Below are 15,633 nucleotides of genomic sequence, written 5' to 3'. Positions count from 1 at the left end.
GCTGAGATGTTCACAACAGCGTATGCTACCCGCGGACTATGTTATTTCACCAAGCCCGAGGGGTGGTTCAGGGCCCCTTTTAACCAAACTGCACCTGACGGTCGCACATAGCAATATAGCATGATTTAAAGACTATAGGCACATCGTCGACATATACAGAACAAAACATGGTGCGTGGAATGACTGTACGAAGTGAATTCACTTTTACGACAAAGAGTGTGCAACTAAGCAAGCCTCCCTGAGGCACACCGGTCTCTTCGGTGAATGTTCTAGACGAACTGTTGCTCCCTCTTACACGAAACGTGCGATCAGACAGACAGCTTTCGATTGTATTCAGCATGTTGCCACGGGCACCCATTGCAGAAAGGTCATGAAGAATACCGAAATGCCATGTCGTATCGTATGCCTTCTCCAGGTAGACAAACACTGAAAGAAGCAACTATTTATGTATAAAAGCATCCCTGATGCTGGCCTCAATGCGAGCGAGGTGGTCTGTCGTCGACCTACCTTTTCGGAAACCACACTGGAAGGGATCTAGCATTTTTGTCATTCTCCAAGAAACAGATTGGGTGCCAATTTATCTTTTTTTTTTTTTCGAAAAGCTTGCACAGACAGCTTGTTAGAGCTGTTCGTTTCGGCGGCCGCATTTCGATGGGGGCGAAATGCGAAAACACCCGTGTGCTTAGATTTAGGTGCACGTTAAAGAACCCCAGGTGGTCAAAATTTCCGGAGTCCTCCACTACGGCGTGCCTCATAATCAGAAAGTGGTTTTGGCACGTAAAACCCCAAATATTGTTGTTAGAGCTGTTCGTTTGTAACTGCTGGTGAGAGACGGATCCTTCCCTTGTTTAAGTATGGAGATAACAATAGCTTCTTTCCAAGCAGGTAGAATGTATCCAGCCGCCCACATAGCATTGAAAGGGGATAAAAGTGTTTTTAGAGTTTATGAGTGTACGTGCTTGATCATTTCCTAAATAATGTGATCACTACCTGGCGCCGCGTCTTTGCAACAAGTGAGAGATGCCTGAAGTTCAGTTAAGCCGAACGGGCGATTGTACGCCTCATTTCTTCCACATTTGCGTTCGAGGTGCCATCACTGTGCGTTTTCTTTGAACCACAGAAAAATGTGTGTGTAGTGCTATGCATTCGAAATTTGTTCAAAGTGCTCACCTAGAAAGGCTGCCTGATTTTTCAGGCCGTCTCCTTCGGTACTTACTAGGGGTAGAGAATGAGACTGACAGCCTTTTCATTTGTTTAGCCGGTTCCATACCTTTATCTCATCAGTGTATACATTAATACTGGATATATATACTACTCCCAACTGTATCTCTCTCAGCTCGTCGACGTGTTCTTCTGCCCTACCGCTTTGCTTGTTTAAAATAAATGAGGTTTTCGGCAGTTGGGCAGTCACGTAGTAGTCCCAAACTTTGTTTTTTTGTTTTTTCCTTGCCTTTTGTCATCCATCATTTCACTGCGGGATGCGTTGTTTATTAGACAGTCCGTTCGTTTGCTGGATGCATTTTGTGGCAGCGTTTATTATAAAACCTGTCAGGTAAGCCACGGCATTGTCTACATTAAGACCAGCAATGTCCTCCCTGTCGAAACGCGTACGTTCTCGGAATAATTCCCAGTTCGCCGCGGAAGATGTGGGGAGCATTCATTCTGTGTTGTAAGATTTAGAGCTATCTGGAAGTGGTCACTTCCGTAAGGACATTCCACTCGAGGTACGGCAGGAGAGTGCTGGATACTATGCTTAAGTCAATGGAAGCGTAGGTGTTGTTCGCAGCGCCATAGTACATTGGCTCCTTCTTATTGAGTAAGCATGCACCAGATGAATAGGTAAAGTTTTATATTAAGCGTCCTCTTCTATCGAAACGGGACTCTTCCTACAAATTGTTATTCGCGTTTAGATTTCCGACAACCAGGCACGTACCCAAGGGGGAGGGCCGCCCCCCCCCCCGAATTAAGCGGCATATCCCCCCCCTCCCACGCCCACGCCACCAAACCTCACTCACATTCCTTAAGCGCCTCCAAATCAATCGGGACACTTGACAACTGTTCGGCGATTGACGTTTTGCTGCATTTCTCACTCCTTTTGGATGGCGGTAGTTCTCGGAATCTCCTGGGGTGTGAAGGCCAGTTTTCTCAACGATTCCGTGCCCGCGCATTTAACTCGAGATCAGTTCAGTTGCCACCATGTATTGCAACGGTCACGCGCACCACCCTAGGTTCGTTACAATACAATACAATCTTTATTGTGCATAAAGAAAACAAAGTACATATAGCAGGCCTACCAAAGCCTCAGAAGGCTTGACTGGCAGTGCCTGACAGTCAGGTCACAGAAAATTGCACAGGGTTAATAGCGGAGTTATCTATTAGTGGGTCGGAGCAAAATGTTGAACAGTTTTACGAAATGTTACATTAAACATCGACAATTCTAAGTAGTTTCATAATCCCACGTCTTGTGGTTGCTTCTAGCACAGGTGTTGGCAATTTATTAAATATGGCTGGAACACAGTATTGCCGCGTTCTCCTTCCGTACTTTGTCGCAGTCCTGGGGATGACGTAGGGTTCCTTCGGTCTTAAAGGGAAGCTGAAGAGTCTGTCAAATTCAATAATACGCTCATATACGGATGCGGGAACCTTATAAACCATCTAAGTAAAATTTGGGTTTTTTTTTTAATTAGGAGCGACGTAATCGTCGGTTGAAATTGCGCTGTAGCTCCGCCCCCCGTTGAGTGAGCGAGCGGAGCGGAGACCGGAAATCACGGTGTTGTGACGTCAACTCTGTCTCGTTCCTTCGCAGCGTCCGCGACCGTGCCTGACTGCGCTTGTTTCTGCATGCGTGCCATCGTAATCTGCTTCGATCGACCCTGCATTCCTTTGTTGGTGCGTCTGCGTGTATGTAGAGTGGTAGTCAACGTGCGTGGTAGTCAATGTGAGTGGTAATCAACGTGAGTGCTAATCAACGTGAGTGGTAGTCAACGTGAGTGGTAGTCAACGTGAGTGGTAGTCAACAGATGAAGGTCACTACACGTACTGCATGAACCGGGAAGCTTTTCACACGTTTAAACCGTCTTTGTAGATTGCCGACAGCTTTGGACAGCGCACAAATGCCAACGATCGCATCCCCGCCTACGTTCCACGAGGAGGCATGCAGGAACACAACACTACAGTTGTTTGACCGGAAACGAGCTCGGCGAGATCACTAGATCGCTTTGCAAAAAACATACTCACCAAAGAGCATTTCCAACACGAGGAGATCCCAAGACTTTGCTTTCATTCGCGTCGAAAGCACTGCTCGCACCAGCATCGTTTGCTTCTTCGCAATCGGCTCGTACATGTAGGGAGTAACGCCGAATTCCTCAGAAAAACGCAGTCTCTCTAAATTTTCCATTACCGTCTCAGAAAAACAGCACCAAACTATACCTGGCACCGCGCTTCATGTGTAGCGGCAGCGGTCGGTTACTAGAGTTGACGTCACGAGGCGCACCGACCAATCACAGGCGGAAACGAGACGCGCGAGCTGGGCGTGTCCACTGCTGCACTTTTCGTCGAAATAAAATATATTTGCGCTTTCGCTCAATTTCGATACGATATTTGAATTCGGAGGGTTGAAAACCATTATGTACAGATGTTCACTCATTTTTTCTGGAAAGCCTTTCAGCTTCCCTTTAAGGAGCGGACAGGCGCATATCGTGTTTTAAAATCATTATTCCAGAAGTGCTTAATTACAACACTTTCGACAATCAGGGAAGTGAAGTCTGGCAAATTCAACAACCTAAAGACATCTGCATCTTGCTTTGGACACAAATTGTAAGCCACTGCTGACAGCAGTGAACGTAAAATTGAATTAATTCTTGAGCTCCACCCAAGAGTACAATGGCCATATACAGTCAAGCCATAACGTAACACACTGTAGACTAAAGCATGGACAATAATTTTTCGAACGGAGATTGGCATAAGACATCGTATGTTGTATAATACACAGGAGACCGCGCGCAACCTTTTACAGACGTGGGATAATTGCGAGTTCCATAAAAGACCATAGTCAAAAAGCAATCCAAGATACTTACAGAATATGCATTTTTAACAGGTTGACATGTACATTCATAACAGTCTGATATGTGTAAGAATAATGATGTCGTAGGCAGGATTTTTTTCATGGGGTTATGGAAACAGACAAGTCGCGTTTTAGAAGGGTTGATGCTTATTAAATTAGCCGCAAACCAGCCCATAGCTTTAGTTGCCTTTAGGCCTAGGAGAGACAGTTTCTGTAGCAAAATGTCATGACAAACACTGTCAAATACCTTAGAGGCATCCATAAAGAGGGCACATGCTACCCGGTTACGGTCTAGTGTTAAGTTTAAAAGATCAGAGAAAGCTTTTAACAGTGTTTGTGTACCCTTCCCCTGTACAAATCCATACGGATGTGATGATAATACACTATGCTTATCTAGAAATTGTGTTACCGTAAGAGCCACATGTTTTTCTAATATTTCAGCTATACAGGGAATTATCGAAATAGGTCTGTAATTTTCTATACTATTGTGTGCACCTTGCTTATGAAGCGGAATTACAATTGCGGTTTTCATATCAACTGGAATCACACCACCATCCAAAACAAAGTTTAAAAGAGATAGCAATACATGTTTAATTGCGTCAAAATTTCTCTGGAGTTTACTGACAGAGATTTTGTCGAAGCCAGGTGATTTGTTCGTGTTAAGATTGAAGACAATGGACCTTAATTCTTGAAGCGATAGTGAAGGAAGATATGCGGAATCTAGCAAGCTGTATGTTAATGTACACACCGATGGTCGCCATGTCCTCGATCCTGAGACACTTGAAAAGAACTGATTAAATAAGTTTGCCAAAGTTTCGTCGTCTGCAGAAAAATAAGACGAAAGGTGCTGTTTAGGCGTTGAAATGTTGCCGCCTCTAAGATTATCGATTAGGGACCATGTTTTCTTTATGTCAGATCGAGCTTCTTGAAATTTCTTTCTAAAATAAACGCGCTTCGCAAGTCTGATCATTGCATTCACCTTGTTTCTGGCACATTTATATCTTAAGCGCGCGTCATTGCAGTTTGACGACCGCTTGGCCTTAGTCCACAACAAGTCTTTTTCCTTTAGAGCTGCTAGGATTTCGCTTGTCATCCATTTCTGGCTCAGGATACGTTGCCTGATTTTGACAACGCGTGTTTCCGCCTGCCTAAAAGCATCAAACGCAGCTACAAATTCGCGGTACATGTTTTCCGGTGATACAGTACATAAAAAATTACCCCAGTCATTTTTCTGGACTAGTTTATCGAACAGCCTTGGATCAATTATACAAATTTGTTTGATAGAGTAAATAGCCTCGGATAACAAAGGATTCACAGTCTGTTTCAGTGAACAGCAGACGAAGTAGTGGTCAGAAAGCTTAACCTGTGCAATAGTAGATTTTACTTCCAGATTCTGGGCTCTAACATTTACATGATCAATGCAGGATGAAACAAGACGTTGAGACAGGAATTCCTCGCGAGTTGCTGCATGGATTGTCATTTCAATTCCCCATTTAGATAGTGTATCTAAATAATCAGCAACTATTCCTACTGTTGGACGTAACGTATCTATATTAATGTCACCTGTGAGGCAAATACATTCATCGGTTCCTAGACGTGATAACGCAGAGTCGAGCTCAGCCAAAAAAAAAGATGCCTGTTACCACATGGGGGACGATATACACAAAGCAAGGCAAATGAAAATCGAGGATTAGATAAGCGGAGAGTAACAGTTTCGGCATGGTCGAAAGGCAACTTGAGTTCGGAGACTGACCAAGTGTTTTTTACGAAGACAGCCACGCCTCCACCCTTCCGGAGTGGACGAAAAAAGGAGAATGACTGATAGCCCGGTAGCGCGAAACTAGAAAATAGACCTGGCGAGATATTTATCTCGGTGGGTACGATGACATCAAAAAGCCGTGGAACAGAAGATAGAATGGCTACTAAATGGTCCCAGTGCTTACGAATGCTTCTGATGTTTACGTGAGTAACATGGAAAGCGTCATTACCCGGATAACAAAAAAACCGAGAAACTTCTAAAAGGTCATTGCAAACCTTGAAAGTACTACCCATGACTAGATAAGCCTCTCAATGTCCAATTTTCTATTAATTCGAACGAGTGGAGCGCCGTCTGCTTTCCTTGCAAACACCTTGCCATTTCTTGTCCAGACGTACTCGAAGCACATTTCCTTTGCTTTAGTGCGAGCTAGCCACAACAGTTCACGATTAACCCGTGTGAGGTTGTCATTGAAATACAACCGTGGAAAATCATTCTGAACTAATCCTGGCAAGTTTTTACGTGATCGAAGCCATTGTTCCTTCGCTTCGACGGAGCACATCTGGAGAAGAATAGCTGGTGCAGTATTGTCCCTACTGGGTAGACGGTGGATAGCAGAGACTTGAGTTGCTGCAAAGTTAGGTACCTCAAGTTGTTGCGCAAGATCACTGAGGAAGGATTGCAAGTTCTCCTTTGGCTTGCTGGGAAGCCCGTGGATCTCGAAATTTTTTCTCCTACTGTACTGCTCCATTTCATTCATTTGCTCACTTATTTTGTCAATCAGGTCTGACTGGACTCGACGGTAGAAGACAGCGAGTCAACCTTAGAACGTAATTCCGCCACTTCCGTCTGATTTTTGTTGACCGTCTCCTATACCGAGTCGTATTTTGCGGAAAGAAATTCTATTGAAGTCTGCACTTCCTGTATCGCGTTCTCTATCTTTCCAACCGAGTCCTTAAGTGTAAGAAGTTTCTGCACCTTCGTGGCCAGTATTTCTACTCTAGATGCAAGTCGGTCTAGTTTTTCCTTTACAGCAATAAATTGCTGTGCAAACGATTCTTCTTTTGCTGTCTGTGTCAAGTCTCCTTGTGTGCTTTTTCCCGGTCGACATGTTTGGCACAGCCAGGTTTCACGTTTAACTGTACTCATTTTTGCGTAGCTGTTTTCAACTACTGTAGAGCATCGTTTTCCCAAGGTGGAAACCTTCTTGGCAAGCCGAACATGTTAAAAATGTCACATCCAAAGGTAACGGCTTAGAGCAAGCAGCACAATCAGAAGGCATTTCTGTGCAGTCAGCGGCAAAAAATTACAATGATAAAATAAGTAAGAGCAAAAGGCTCACCTGCCGAAAGGCATGAAATGATTAGCTCCGGGAACGTATTTGCCGCTGGCTGCAAAGAAGCCTAGCGATGCTGTTCCTTAATAGGCATTCCCAAGCGTCTGGGGTGCGGGCTAGGTGATGAGCCGACGAGAGGGTGACAGCAATGACAGCTTGCGGACGAAAATTGCAGAGGAAACCCGCTGTCTGCGCAGAGCCTGCGCAGATCCAGGTTCACCGATGCCAGCGGCTGCACTGCCCGTGTCTCAGTGATGCGTCCGATGACCGCATGCAGTACCCGCCGAAAGGCATGAAATGATTAGCTCCGGGAGCGTATTTGCCGCTGACTGCCAACTTTCTTTGCTTAGACTGATCCTGATAGACTGATAGTTCATCTTTCTTGGCTTAGACTGATCCAGGGACCAGGAAAGGGGTTCAGTTTGTAGTCAGCTGGTCTGTACGCTCATGGAACGAGTTGCGGCCGGAGAACACGCCAGTTGCGTTTAACTTTTCCATTTGCTTCATCATTTCTTCGAGTGGCGGCCCGCCGTGACACTGGCAGATCCTCGGAATCATATACCCGTGATATCGGTTAGATGAGGTGCAAAATAAAATCATGCGAAACAGCATCCATCATCAAACCCTGCAAAAACCGTTAAACCCACAAAAAATATGAATGTCACCCGTTACTTCGTCTGGCTTCTCCCTAATTGTAGAGCACTTTTCGTGCAAAATTAGCAACTGGAAACAAGACTCGTAAGGGGTTGAGAAATAACGCGATCTACTAAGGGAGAGAGCCGATGCAACAGCCAAACAGGAAGGAAAAGTGAAAATTAGCAAATTCAACCGTTGTTTGTGAATATATTTATGCATCAACTTAGAAGGGAAGTAGATAAAACGCATCCAGAACTGGAGAATGATTCCGTGTGTTTTGAATGACGCTTCTACAGTTATCACTCGAGCCGCCTGACGGATGCACTTATCTGCTGTGTTTATGTAGGTGTTTTTCTAACCTTCCGCGTTGGGCGTAGTACGTCTAGAACCGCAGCGTCCTGCGCTCTACGCGGTTGTAAGGGACTGGCAGCCACGCATGGTTACGCAACTTCCCAAATAACAATACGAGTCGGTTTTGGCACTTAACTTCGTAGAGCAGTAAACGAGGGAAGCAAAAGAACTGTGATTATTTCGCAAGTATGTATTTCTCTACAATTCTTACAGAGCTAATTCAGAAAAACGCAAATAGAAATTTCTATTTTACACTTTCGCTTGTTTACTTGTTCTTGGCAGTTTTCTTCTTGCGCTTACTGCCTGCGCGAGTCCATATGATGTGGTTCCTTTTTTGCCAATTGCCAAGTAAAGGAGAGGTGTATCTCACAGGCTTAACTGTGAGATACGCCTTATTTCATTTCTCTTTTGCGGGTTTATGCGACTTTATTGCGAACGGTGGGAATTATTCACATTTGTACATGTAAAGATGCACCCTTTCACTAGTATAGAAAAGTTACCTTGTGTTCCCCAACCCCACCCCACCCCCCCCCCCCCCAGAAAAAAATTCCTGGGTACGTGCCTGCCGACAGTACATGGCTCTGGGAGTTCATCGATGCAATTTTGAAATTCGGTTTTATGAAGTTGATAGTTGGGAGGGATGTATATAGAGCTGATATTAACTAGCTTATTAAACAACAACGCTTGAACAGCAACTTCCTCTAGAGGTGCACGGAGCTTTTTTTCAAGGCAGGCTACACATCTATTGACTATAATAGCCGCACCGCCAGGTGAAGCGACTTCATTATCACGGTCTTTGAAAAAAATTGTATATTGTGGAAGAAAATTTGTTTGAGTGTGTTTGAGGTGCGTTTCTTGAATACACAGCTCCCTATGACTAAGTTAGAGCAGGAGTTCTTTAACGTCATCGAGATTGTGGAGGAGACCTCTGATGTTCCAATGAACTATTTGAGTGGCCATACTAAAAGAGTTCTGTGCTGTATGTTTAAGAAAAGAGAGTTAGCTAACAGAGGCCTTTACCGGTCCTGTGATTAGAGATTTCTCTTTTTTTTTTTTGAGTGGTCGAGAGATTCTCGCCGTTCCTTAGGCGCTAGCTGCACCGTTTGGCTGGGAGTCGTGTCCATCGCCTCTTGCGGGGCGCTGGACATCCGCTCTTGCGAACGCTGTGTTTGACGTGAAGGCCTCGTCTTGGGGGTCGAGACCCTTGCGATCACCAGCTGATGGCCGCAAGGGTCGCCAGTCGATGGTCCTTTCTTCTGGGACGGCGGAGCAACACTAGCTGCAGCCGCCGAGAGGGCGGATGGCGTCACGGCCGGCTCACACTGTGTGGGCCGGGCAGTCGCTGGGCGCCGTTGTGGCGCTGCCCCCTGACGCGCCACTTCGGCAAAACTGACTGGGTAGGCAGGACACTGGCTTGCGTGCCTCCTTGAATTGTATATTTTATTTTACTTCCATTGTCACAATTTCGTTCTTTTCTTTTTTCCAGGATTGGCACGAACGCGAGCACACGGCGTGCTCCTCATCACAGTCCACATAGTGGAGGAAGTTTTCACATGATTCAGAGAGGTGTTCATTTGCAGCGCATGTCGCACAAGTCTGACGGCCTAGGTAGTTCTGTGAATTGTAGCCGAATCGCCGGTACTTAAAGCAACGCGAGGGGTTCGGTAGATACGGCCTGACCCGGATCTTCACATACCCTACCTCAATAGTGTCGGGCAGGATGCTTGAGCCAAATGTAAGTATTAGGTGTTTGGTATCGATTTATTTTCCATCACGCCTCATTTTTATTCGCTTAACATTGATCACATTCTGATCATTCCAACCCTCTAGAAGTTCAGCTTCAGACAATTCTACCAGATCAGCATCGAAGACAACGCCGCGAGTGGTATTCATGATATGGTGTGGGGTCACTGTTACTGGAACACCCCCAAAGGACACAAGATTGGGCAGTCAACACTTGCCATTTTCAATGCTTTGTAACCTGGAGCGAAAACTTCAGTCAGATTACGAAACGATGAACGGTGAGACATTCTCACCGTCTTTACAGGTTTATCAGAGTGGATTACGTGAAAGCGGGGAAAGTTCTGTGTTCGATCGCCAAAAAATTGAAAGATTTCTTCGGTGCGCCCTCGATTCTGAGGGCGATCAGGAAGTGGGAAGAAGTTGTCACGTATAAACACAATAAATTCGGCAGCGGGGCCAGGAACCCACCACGCAGCCCAACGAGCGGACGCTGCAGGATCTTGAAAGGGCAGGTCCTGCATATGCCTGCTGTAAGACACTACTATAACCAAATATGGTGTACCCAAGGTTGGCTAACCACACAAGGTTAATCTTTGCTGCCTAGGAAATTGGAAGTAAAAGGAAACAAAGGGGAGGACACAAAAGATTCAATGTGAGAGAGAAAGATGAAGATTGGAGAGGAGGACAGGAAAAGGCAACTACCGATTTCCCCCAGATGGGTCAGTCCGGAGGTGCCGTCCACGTGAAGCCGAGACCAAAGGGGTGTGTTGCCTCTGCCGAGGGTCCTTAAAGGCTTGGACACTCAGCATCGGCTCAACCGCCAGGATCCCCTTTTCACCGGGCACGGTTAAGCCGCGCACGGTTAGACGCGGGAGGGACCAACCCTCGTGTGCTCGGGTACGTGGTATCGCAACACACCAAACGCCAGCTGACGCAGACGCCTCTGCCGGGTAATCGCGCGCATCGTGTGTGTCTTTGCATAGAATTTTGCTGAAACGATAAAGGAAAGCTTCGCTTAGTGTAGGTTCCAACAACTGAGTTGGATGTGCTGTACCCTCCGTGGCGGCGTAGTGGCTTTGCCGTTGCGCTGCTAAGCCCGAGAGCGCGGTATCGAATACGGGCCACGGAAGCTGCATTTAAATGGGGGCGAAATGTGAAAAAGTCCGTGCACCGTGCATTGGGTGCATGTTAAGGAACCTCAGGTGCACAAAATTAATCCGCAGTCCCCCACTACATAAAACCCCGGAATTAATTAAAATAAAGATATTCTGTAATGACTATAACGACTGTAGTGACTCGAATGGGTCGCCCATTGGACTGCTGTGCTCAAGGAACAGGGTTCGAAACCAACTGTTGGACAAACTTAGGTCACCGAGCATGTGGCAATGTGAAAAATATGTGCCGTTCTTCAACGAACCTGTTTCACCTCAGCACGAGTCACTGTGGATCTCTTCAATGAAACTCATTGACGCCGACTTGGAGCATGCGCTCGGTATGTGCCCCTCGGTCTGTGCATGTCTTCAATAAACGTCTTTGAGGCCAACTTGGGCAACTAGGTATTGTTGCGACGCCCGTTTCTCCAAGCTTGACCGACGTTACTATTGGGTAGCGGGGCGTTGTCGGCGGGCTGCAGGCATCCGGTAGACCAGAGCCACAGGCAAGGACGTGCACGATTTCTAGTGCGAAACTTGCACTGTTTATTCAATGGTTGGCGAAGGATATGAAGAAGAGAATGAATGATTTGATGAAAAAGTACATTGCGGGGCCCCTTAAATGGGCCCACTAAAATTGTAGGCGGGATCTCGCTCCCGTCAACGTCACGTGACATGCACTGAGTCCCATGGTGCTTGGCGGCCGCTCCCACTTTCCCAGGTGAGTTTGCACGTCCCTGTTGGTGCTTTTCGGCTGCTCCTTCTCTCATGGGCGCGGTTGCACGTCCCCGTTGTTGCTTTGCGGCTGCTCCTTTCTTCTAGGCGACGTTGGTTCGCGGAAATCGTTCTCCCCTAGAGTTAGACAGTTCGTGGAAAAGGTTCTCCCCTTGGTCGCACACACAAAGGGGCCTGTTATCGCTGCGGGTTGCGTACCAGACCGGCAGCCACACGAGACAATTATGGCAAATTAGGAATCCATCCTCCGTTTCGGTTGAGCAGGGTCTTTCGAGCATCCTTTTCGCTCGGGCTGTTACACGCCAACCGTGACAGTATGCGTGACTGGAAATGTTCTGCTCTACAATGGCGAAAAATATCTCTTAAGTTTCTCCCATGCTGAGCGCAATCGAACCCACGTCCCAAGGATTTCTCAATCATAGCAACTCGCCGCTTTAGGAGGCCACACGCGCACTGTTCGGCAGTACCGCTAGATGCCGCAGCGAGTACAGAAAGAAGCGCAAGAGAGGAGGCCGGTTGCCGCATGACGTGTTTCTCAATGTTCGTAAGCACTGGCATGCCATGCATTTCAGAGGCCACGTTCAGGCTTCGCGGCGGAGGCGCTAGATGGTGCCGACTGTTTTTAGGGAAGCGCGAAAGAGGAATCCCACTGCAGTACACGCCTCATACATAACTCGTTTCTACGGTGACAATACCTTGAGGCGCTATATTGATCCCATGCTAAGTGCATTATCGCGAACATTCATCGTAATATGGGTACTGCCGAATTTTTTTTCTAGCAACGTGTCACCTAACGTTCATGACAGAACTGAAGGTGATAATGCACGCTACAGCAAGGAGGGTTGGGTTCCATTACCCGGAAAATTCAACCAAAGGACACTTGCATTGTACGGTTCACTGAGCGGTTTCTTTAATGCCCGATAGTGCACCGTAAACCTCTTCTTTTACTAATTTTCCTCACCGCCACCCGAAACAAAAAGGAACAAGCAGTGTCTTCCTATGGACGCACCTTAGCACCTGAAGTGATCAATGTAAGCTGTGCGAGCACACAAGACCATACAAAGTATTTCCAGGGCCGATGAAAAGCCGCAAAAGGAAACATGCATCTCACCGTCCTCGAAAACCCCGAAATATGCATCCACGGCATTCATTTCCTGGTGGCGCCCGTGTCCCTTCCGTGACCCAGCATGGTGCCTCGACATCATCCTGCGTCTCGATGCCATCCTGGACTCGAGCCGGGAGGGCGACATGACCACCTGCTCGCTGGCAATCCTCTCATCTTGACCACCACTTGGCCCGCTGTAGATGTGACCTCTGCGTCCCGATATCTCCGACCTCGTAGGCGTGGGTGTCTGCGACGTGGCGTTGGCGTTGTGAAGCCGGGCAATGGGAGACCGCACCTGTTGTCCATGGCTGCCCCATCCCTCCAGTCCTGCCTTGTTTTCAGTATTGGCGCTTCTGGGACGCCATCGCGGCTTTCGTGGCCTCGTCGAACGTCTTGTGTACTGAGACGGTTCCCGAGAGCCCGGCGGCGACATGCTCTTTTTCTTCTTCTGCTTAGTCTCGACGACTGTCACGTGCCCAGGACAGGGCGGCTGCTCTTCTCTCGAAAAAGCAGCGAAGTTGAGCAATAAGGAGGAGACTTCTAAGTAAAGCAGCGAATGTAATTACGAGTTGCCTGCGCAGGAAGGAAAACAAGATGAGCGTGAACACAATGAAATCCCTGCCCATAGACTCAAAGAGTGACTCGGTCTATTTCTCTGACTAGAAAAGCTTCTGACAGAAGTACCAGTTGGGTGCAAACGGCTGATATTATTTATTACCCAAGCGAGCCAGAATACGCATCGCTACTTCACGACCCGTCATGTGATAGGCCTGTTTATCAGACCTGCTTCCTTTCTTGTTTTCCCCGTGTCGATATCACGATTTTTATCACCTTTGACGCTGCGTTTATGTGAAAAATGAGCGTGTCAAGCAAGAAGATTGGCACGTTTGTTGAGAGGGAGGGAGAACGACATGAAGGAACGGTTGGAGAGGAGGAGCCTGGGGGCAGCCAGTAGGGAGTGAACCCCACGGGCTGCCCTATAAACCGTTTAGAGCGCCGCTGCAAAGGCGATACCATCTTTGAACACGTCACCGTGCCGCCATTAAGCGCCTTCTGGTTTCCCCTTCCCGAAATGTGACGACGTCCCGAGTAAAAGAGCACACGAGTGTAGGCAGTTCCTCCGTTCAGCAGTGGGTTGTCTTCTCAGTCCAGGAGTCCAGCGGCCTTAACTGCTCTTCTCGCTCGGTTGACTAGCTATTAGGTGGGTCGACGGCTCCTAGCTTTGAATGTGCTGTGTTCTCGCCGCTCAGTTTACGTTGCAATGACAGAAAGCCCGAAGGTCACTTCGCTCGCTGCTGCTTCCTTACGTCAGTGTTTTCACAGCGAGTGTCCACGGTCATCGAGTGTGATGTGTGCATGTTTGCCTGTGCGCGGTGACACCATGTTCGTTCATTTAGTTAGTGAGCGAGCGTTAAAAGTTTATACGGCCGATAAAACTACTGTCCTTTTTTAATATGGCTGTCTACTCATTTGTAATTTGCTATCCCTACCGATGCTTCACCTGTGGCGCGAAACTGCGACATTTTGCAGCATTCATTCGACATATATATATATATATATATATATATATATATATATATATATATATATATATATATATATATATATATATATATATATATATATGTGTGTGTGTGTGTGTGTGTGTGTGTGTGTGTGAGAGAGAGAGAGAGAGCAATGTCAGATCATTTGCGGTTTGGGTGTGCCCCCCCACCTCTCCCTACTCGAGAAATAGTTGGTACGCCACTGTTTGTGCGAACGGAAGTTTCTTTGCCGCCGGTGGCAGCACATCATGACCAGCGAAGTATGCAGCCTGAAGATAATCACTAGAGCGCTCAGGTCACGCAAAAAGATCGGCGCACAAGGAAGGAGACCGATCAAGGCCGTTAACGAAACTCGCCCGTAGACAACTGCGAATGTCCCAGGCTGACTCAAAACATCCTCGACGTCAGAGCTTGAATCTGCTTTGCTGCCATCTTCGGAATCTTAACTCGAGTCCTCATCACTAATTTCAACTGCGGGTGCAGCATAGTTTCGAACGAGACGCTTTTGTCGTGGCGCAGCCGATGACTGCTGGTGGATGGAAAGATGGGTGGATGTCATAAGCGTCCCCTCTGGAACTGGGCGGGGGGTTTATCCACTAAGCTCTTGCTATTTTATTGCGTAATGTCCTACCTATGTTAAAGAAGAAAAAAAAAACACGATGATTTCCCATAACCAAAGTTTCTGAACCCCTATTGTAAACTTTATTTTGTACGCCTGCGTTGTTTGTCGTTTCCCTACTTCTACCAATGTTCCAAACCCCTCTCACTAATTTCTACTGCGGACATGTTTGCTTTCCCCCTGCTGTCGCTGAACCCAAGGGCTTGTAGGAGGCCAGTGATTTCTAAATCTACCGCTGGGCAGATATCTTCACATTCTAATACAACACGCCCCATAGGCGGAGAGATGTCATTTTTCCAGCGGAAGGGGGGGGGGGGGGCGGCGACCATATATATATATTGTTACGTCCAAGCGCGTCAAAGGGACGCGGGGATCAAGAAGAGAGGGGAAGAGGAGAACGAAGACTGTGCAGCGGCCATTCCTGTTGTTCGTAGCCTGCCGTTCCTGCTCTCGCACGCCTCAATAAACCCCTTTTCCCCGTGCTTGTAACAAATTGGTGGACGGTGCGGGGTACACCTCGTAACCACGGAGCCTACGCTGCTACAACTTCGCCGAAGCCGTCGACTTGCCGGACTTCCGCCACCCTCACCTGAC

General features: G+C 47.3%; 1 protein-coding gene across 1 annotated transcript in view; it reads right to left on the bottom strand.

Annotated features, from left to right (window-relative positions):
• LOC135909963 (endothelin-converting enzyme 1-like) overlaps nt 1–13,481 on the bottom strand; it is a 53,682-nt gene extending 40,201 nt beyond the window's left edge. The window contains exon 1 of the mRNA XM_065441966.2: nt 12,883–13,481. Within this exon, the coding sequence (XP_065298038.1) occupies nt 12,883–13,309 (427 nt within the window). The 5' untranslated portion in view covers nt 13,310–13,481. The remainder of the gene's footprint in view (nt 1–12,882) is intronic.
• Nucleotides 13,482–15,633: the final 2,152 nt, after the last annotated feature.

The sequence above is a fragment of the Dermacentor albipictus genome, chromosome 1, assembly GCF_038994185.2.
Source record: "Dermacentor albipictus isolate Rhodes 1998 colony chromosome 1, USDA_Dalb.pri_finalv2, whole genome shotgun sequence".
Taxonomy (NCBI): domain Eukaryota; kingdom Metazoa; phylum Arthropoda; class Arachnida; order Ixodida; family Ixodidae; genus Dermacentor; species Dermacentor albipictus.
This window is presented reverse-complemented; position numbering and strand designations above follow the sequence as displayed.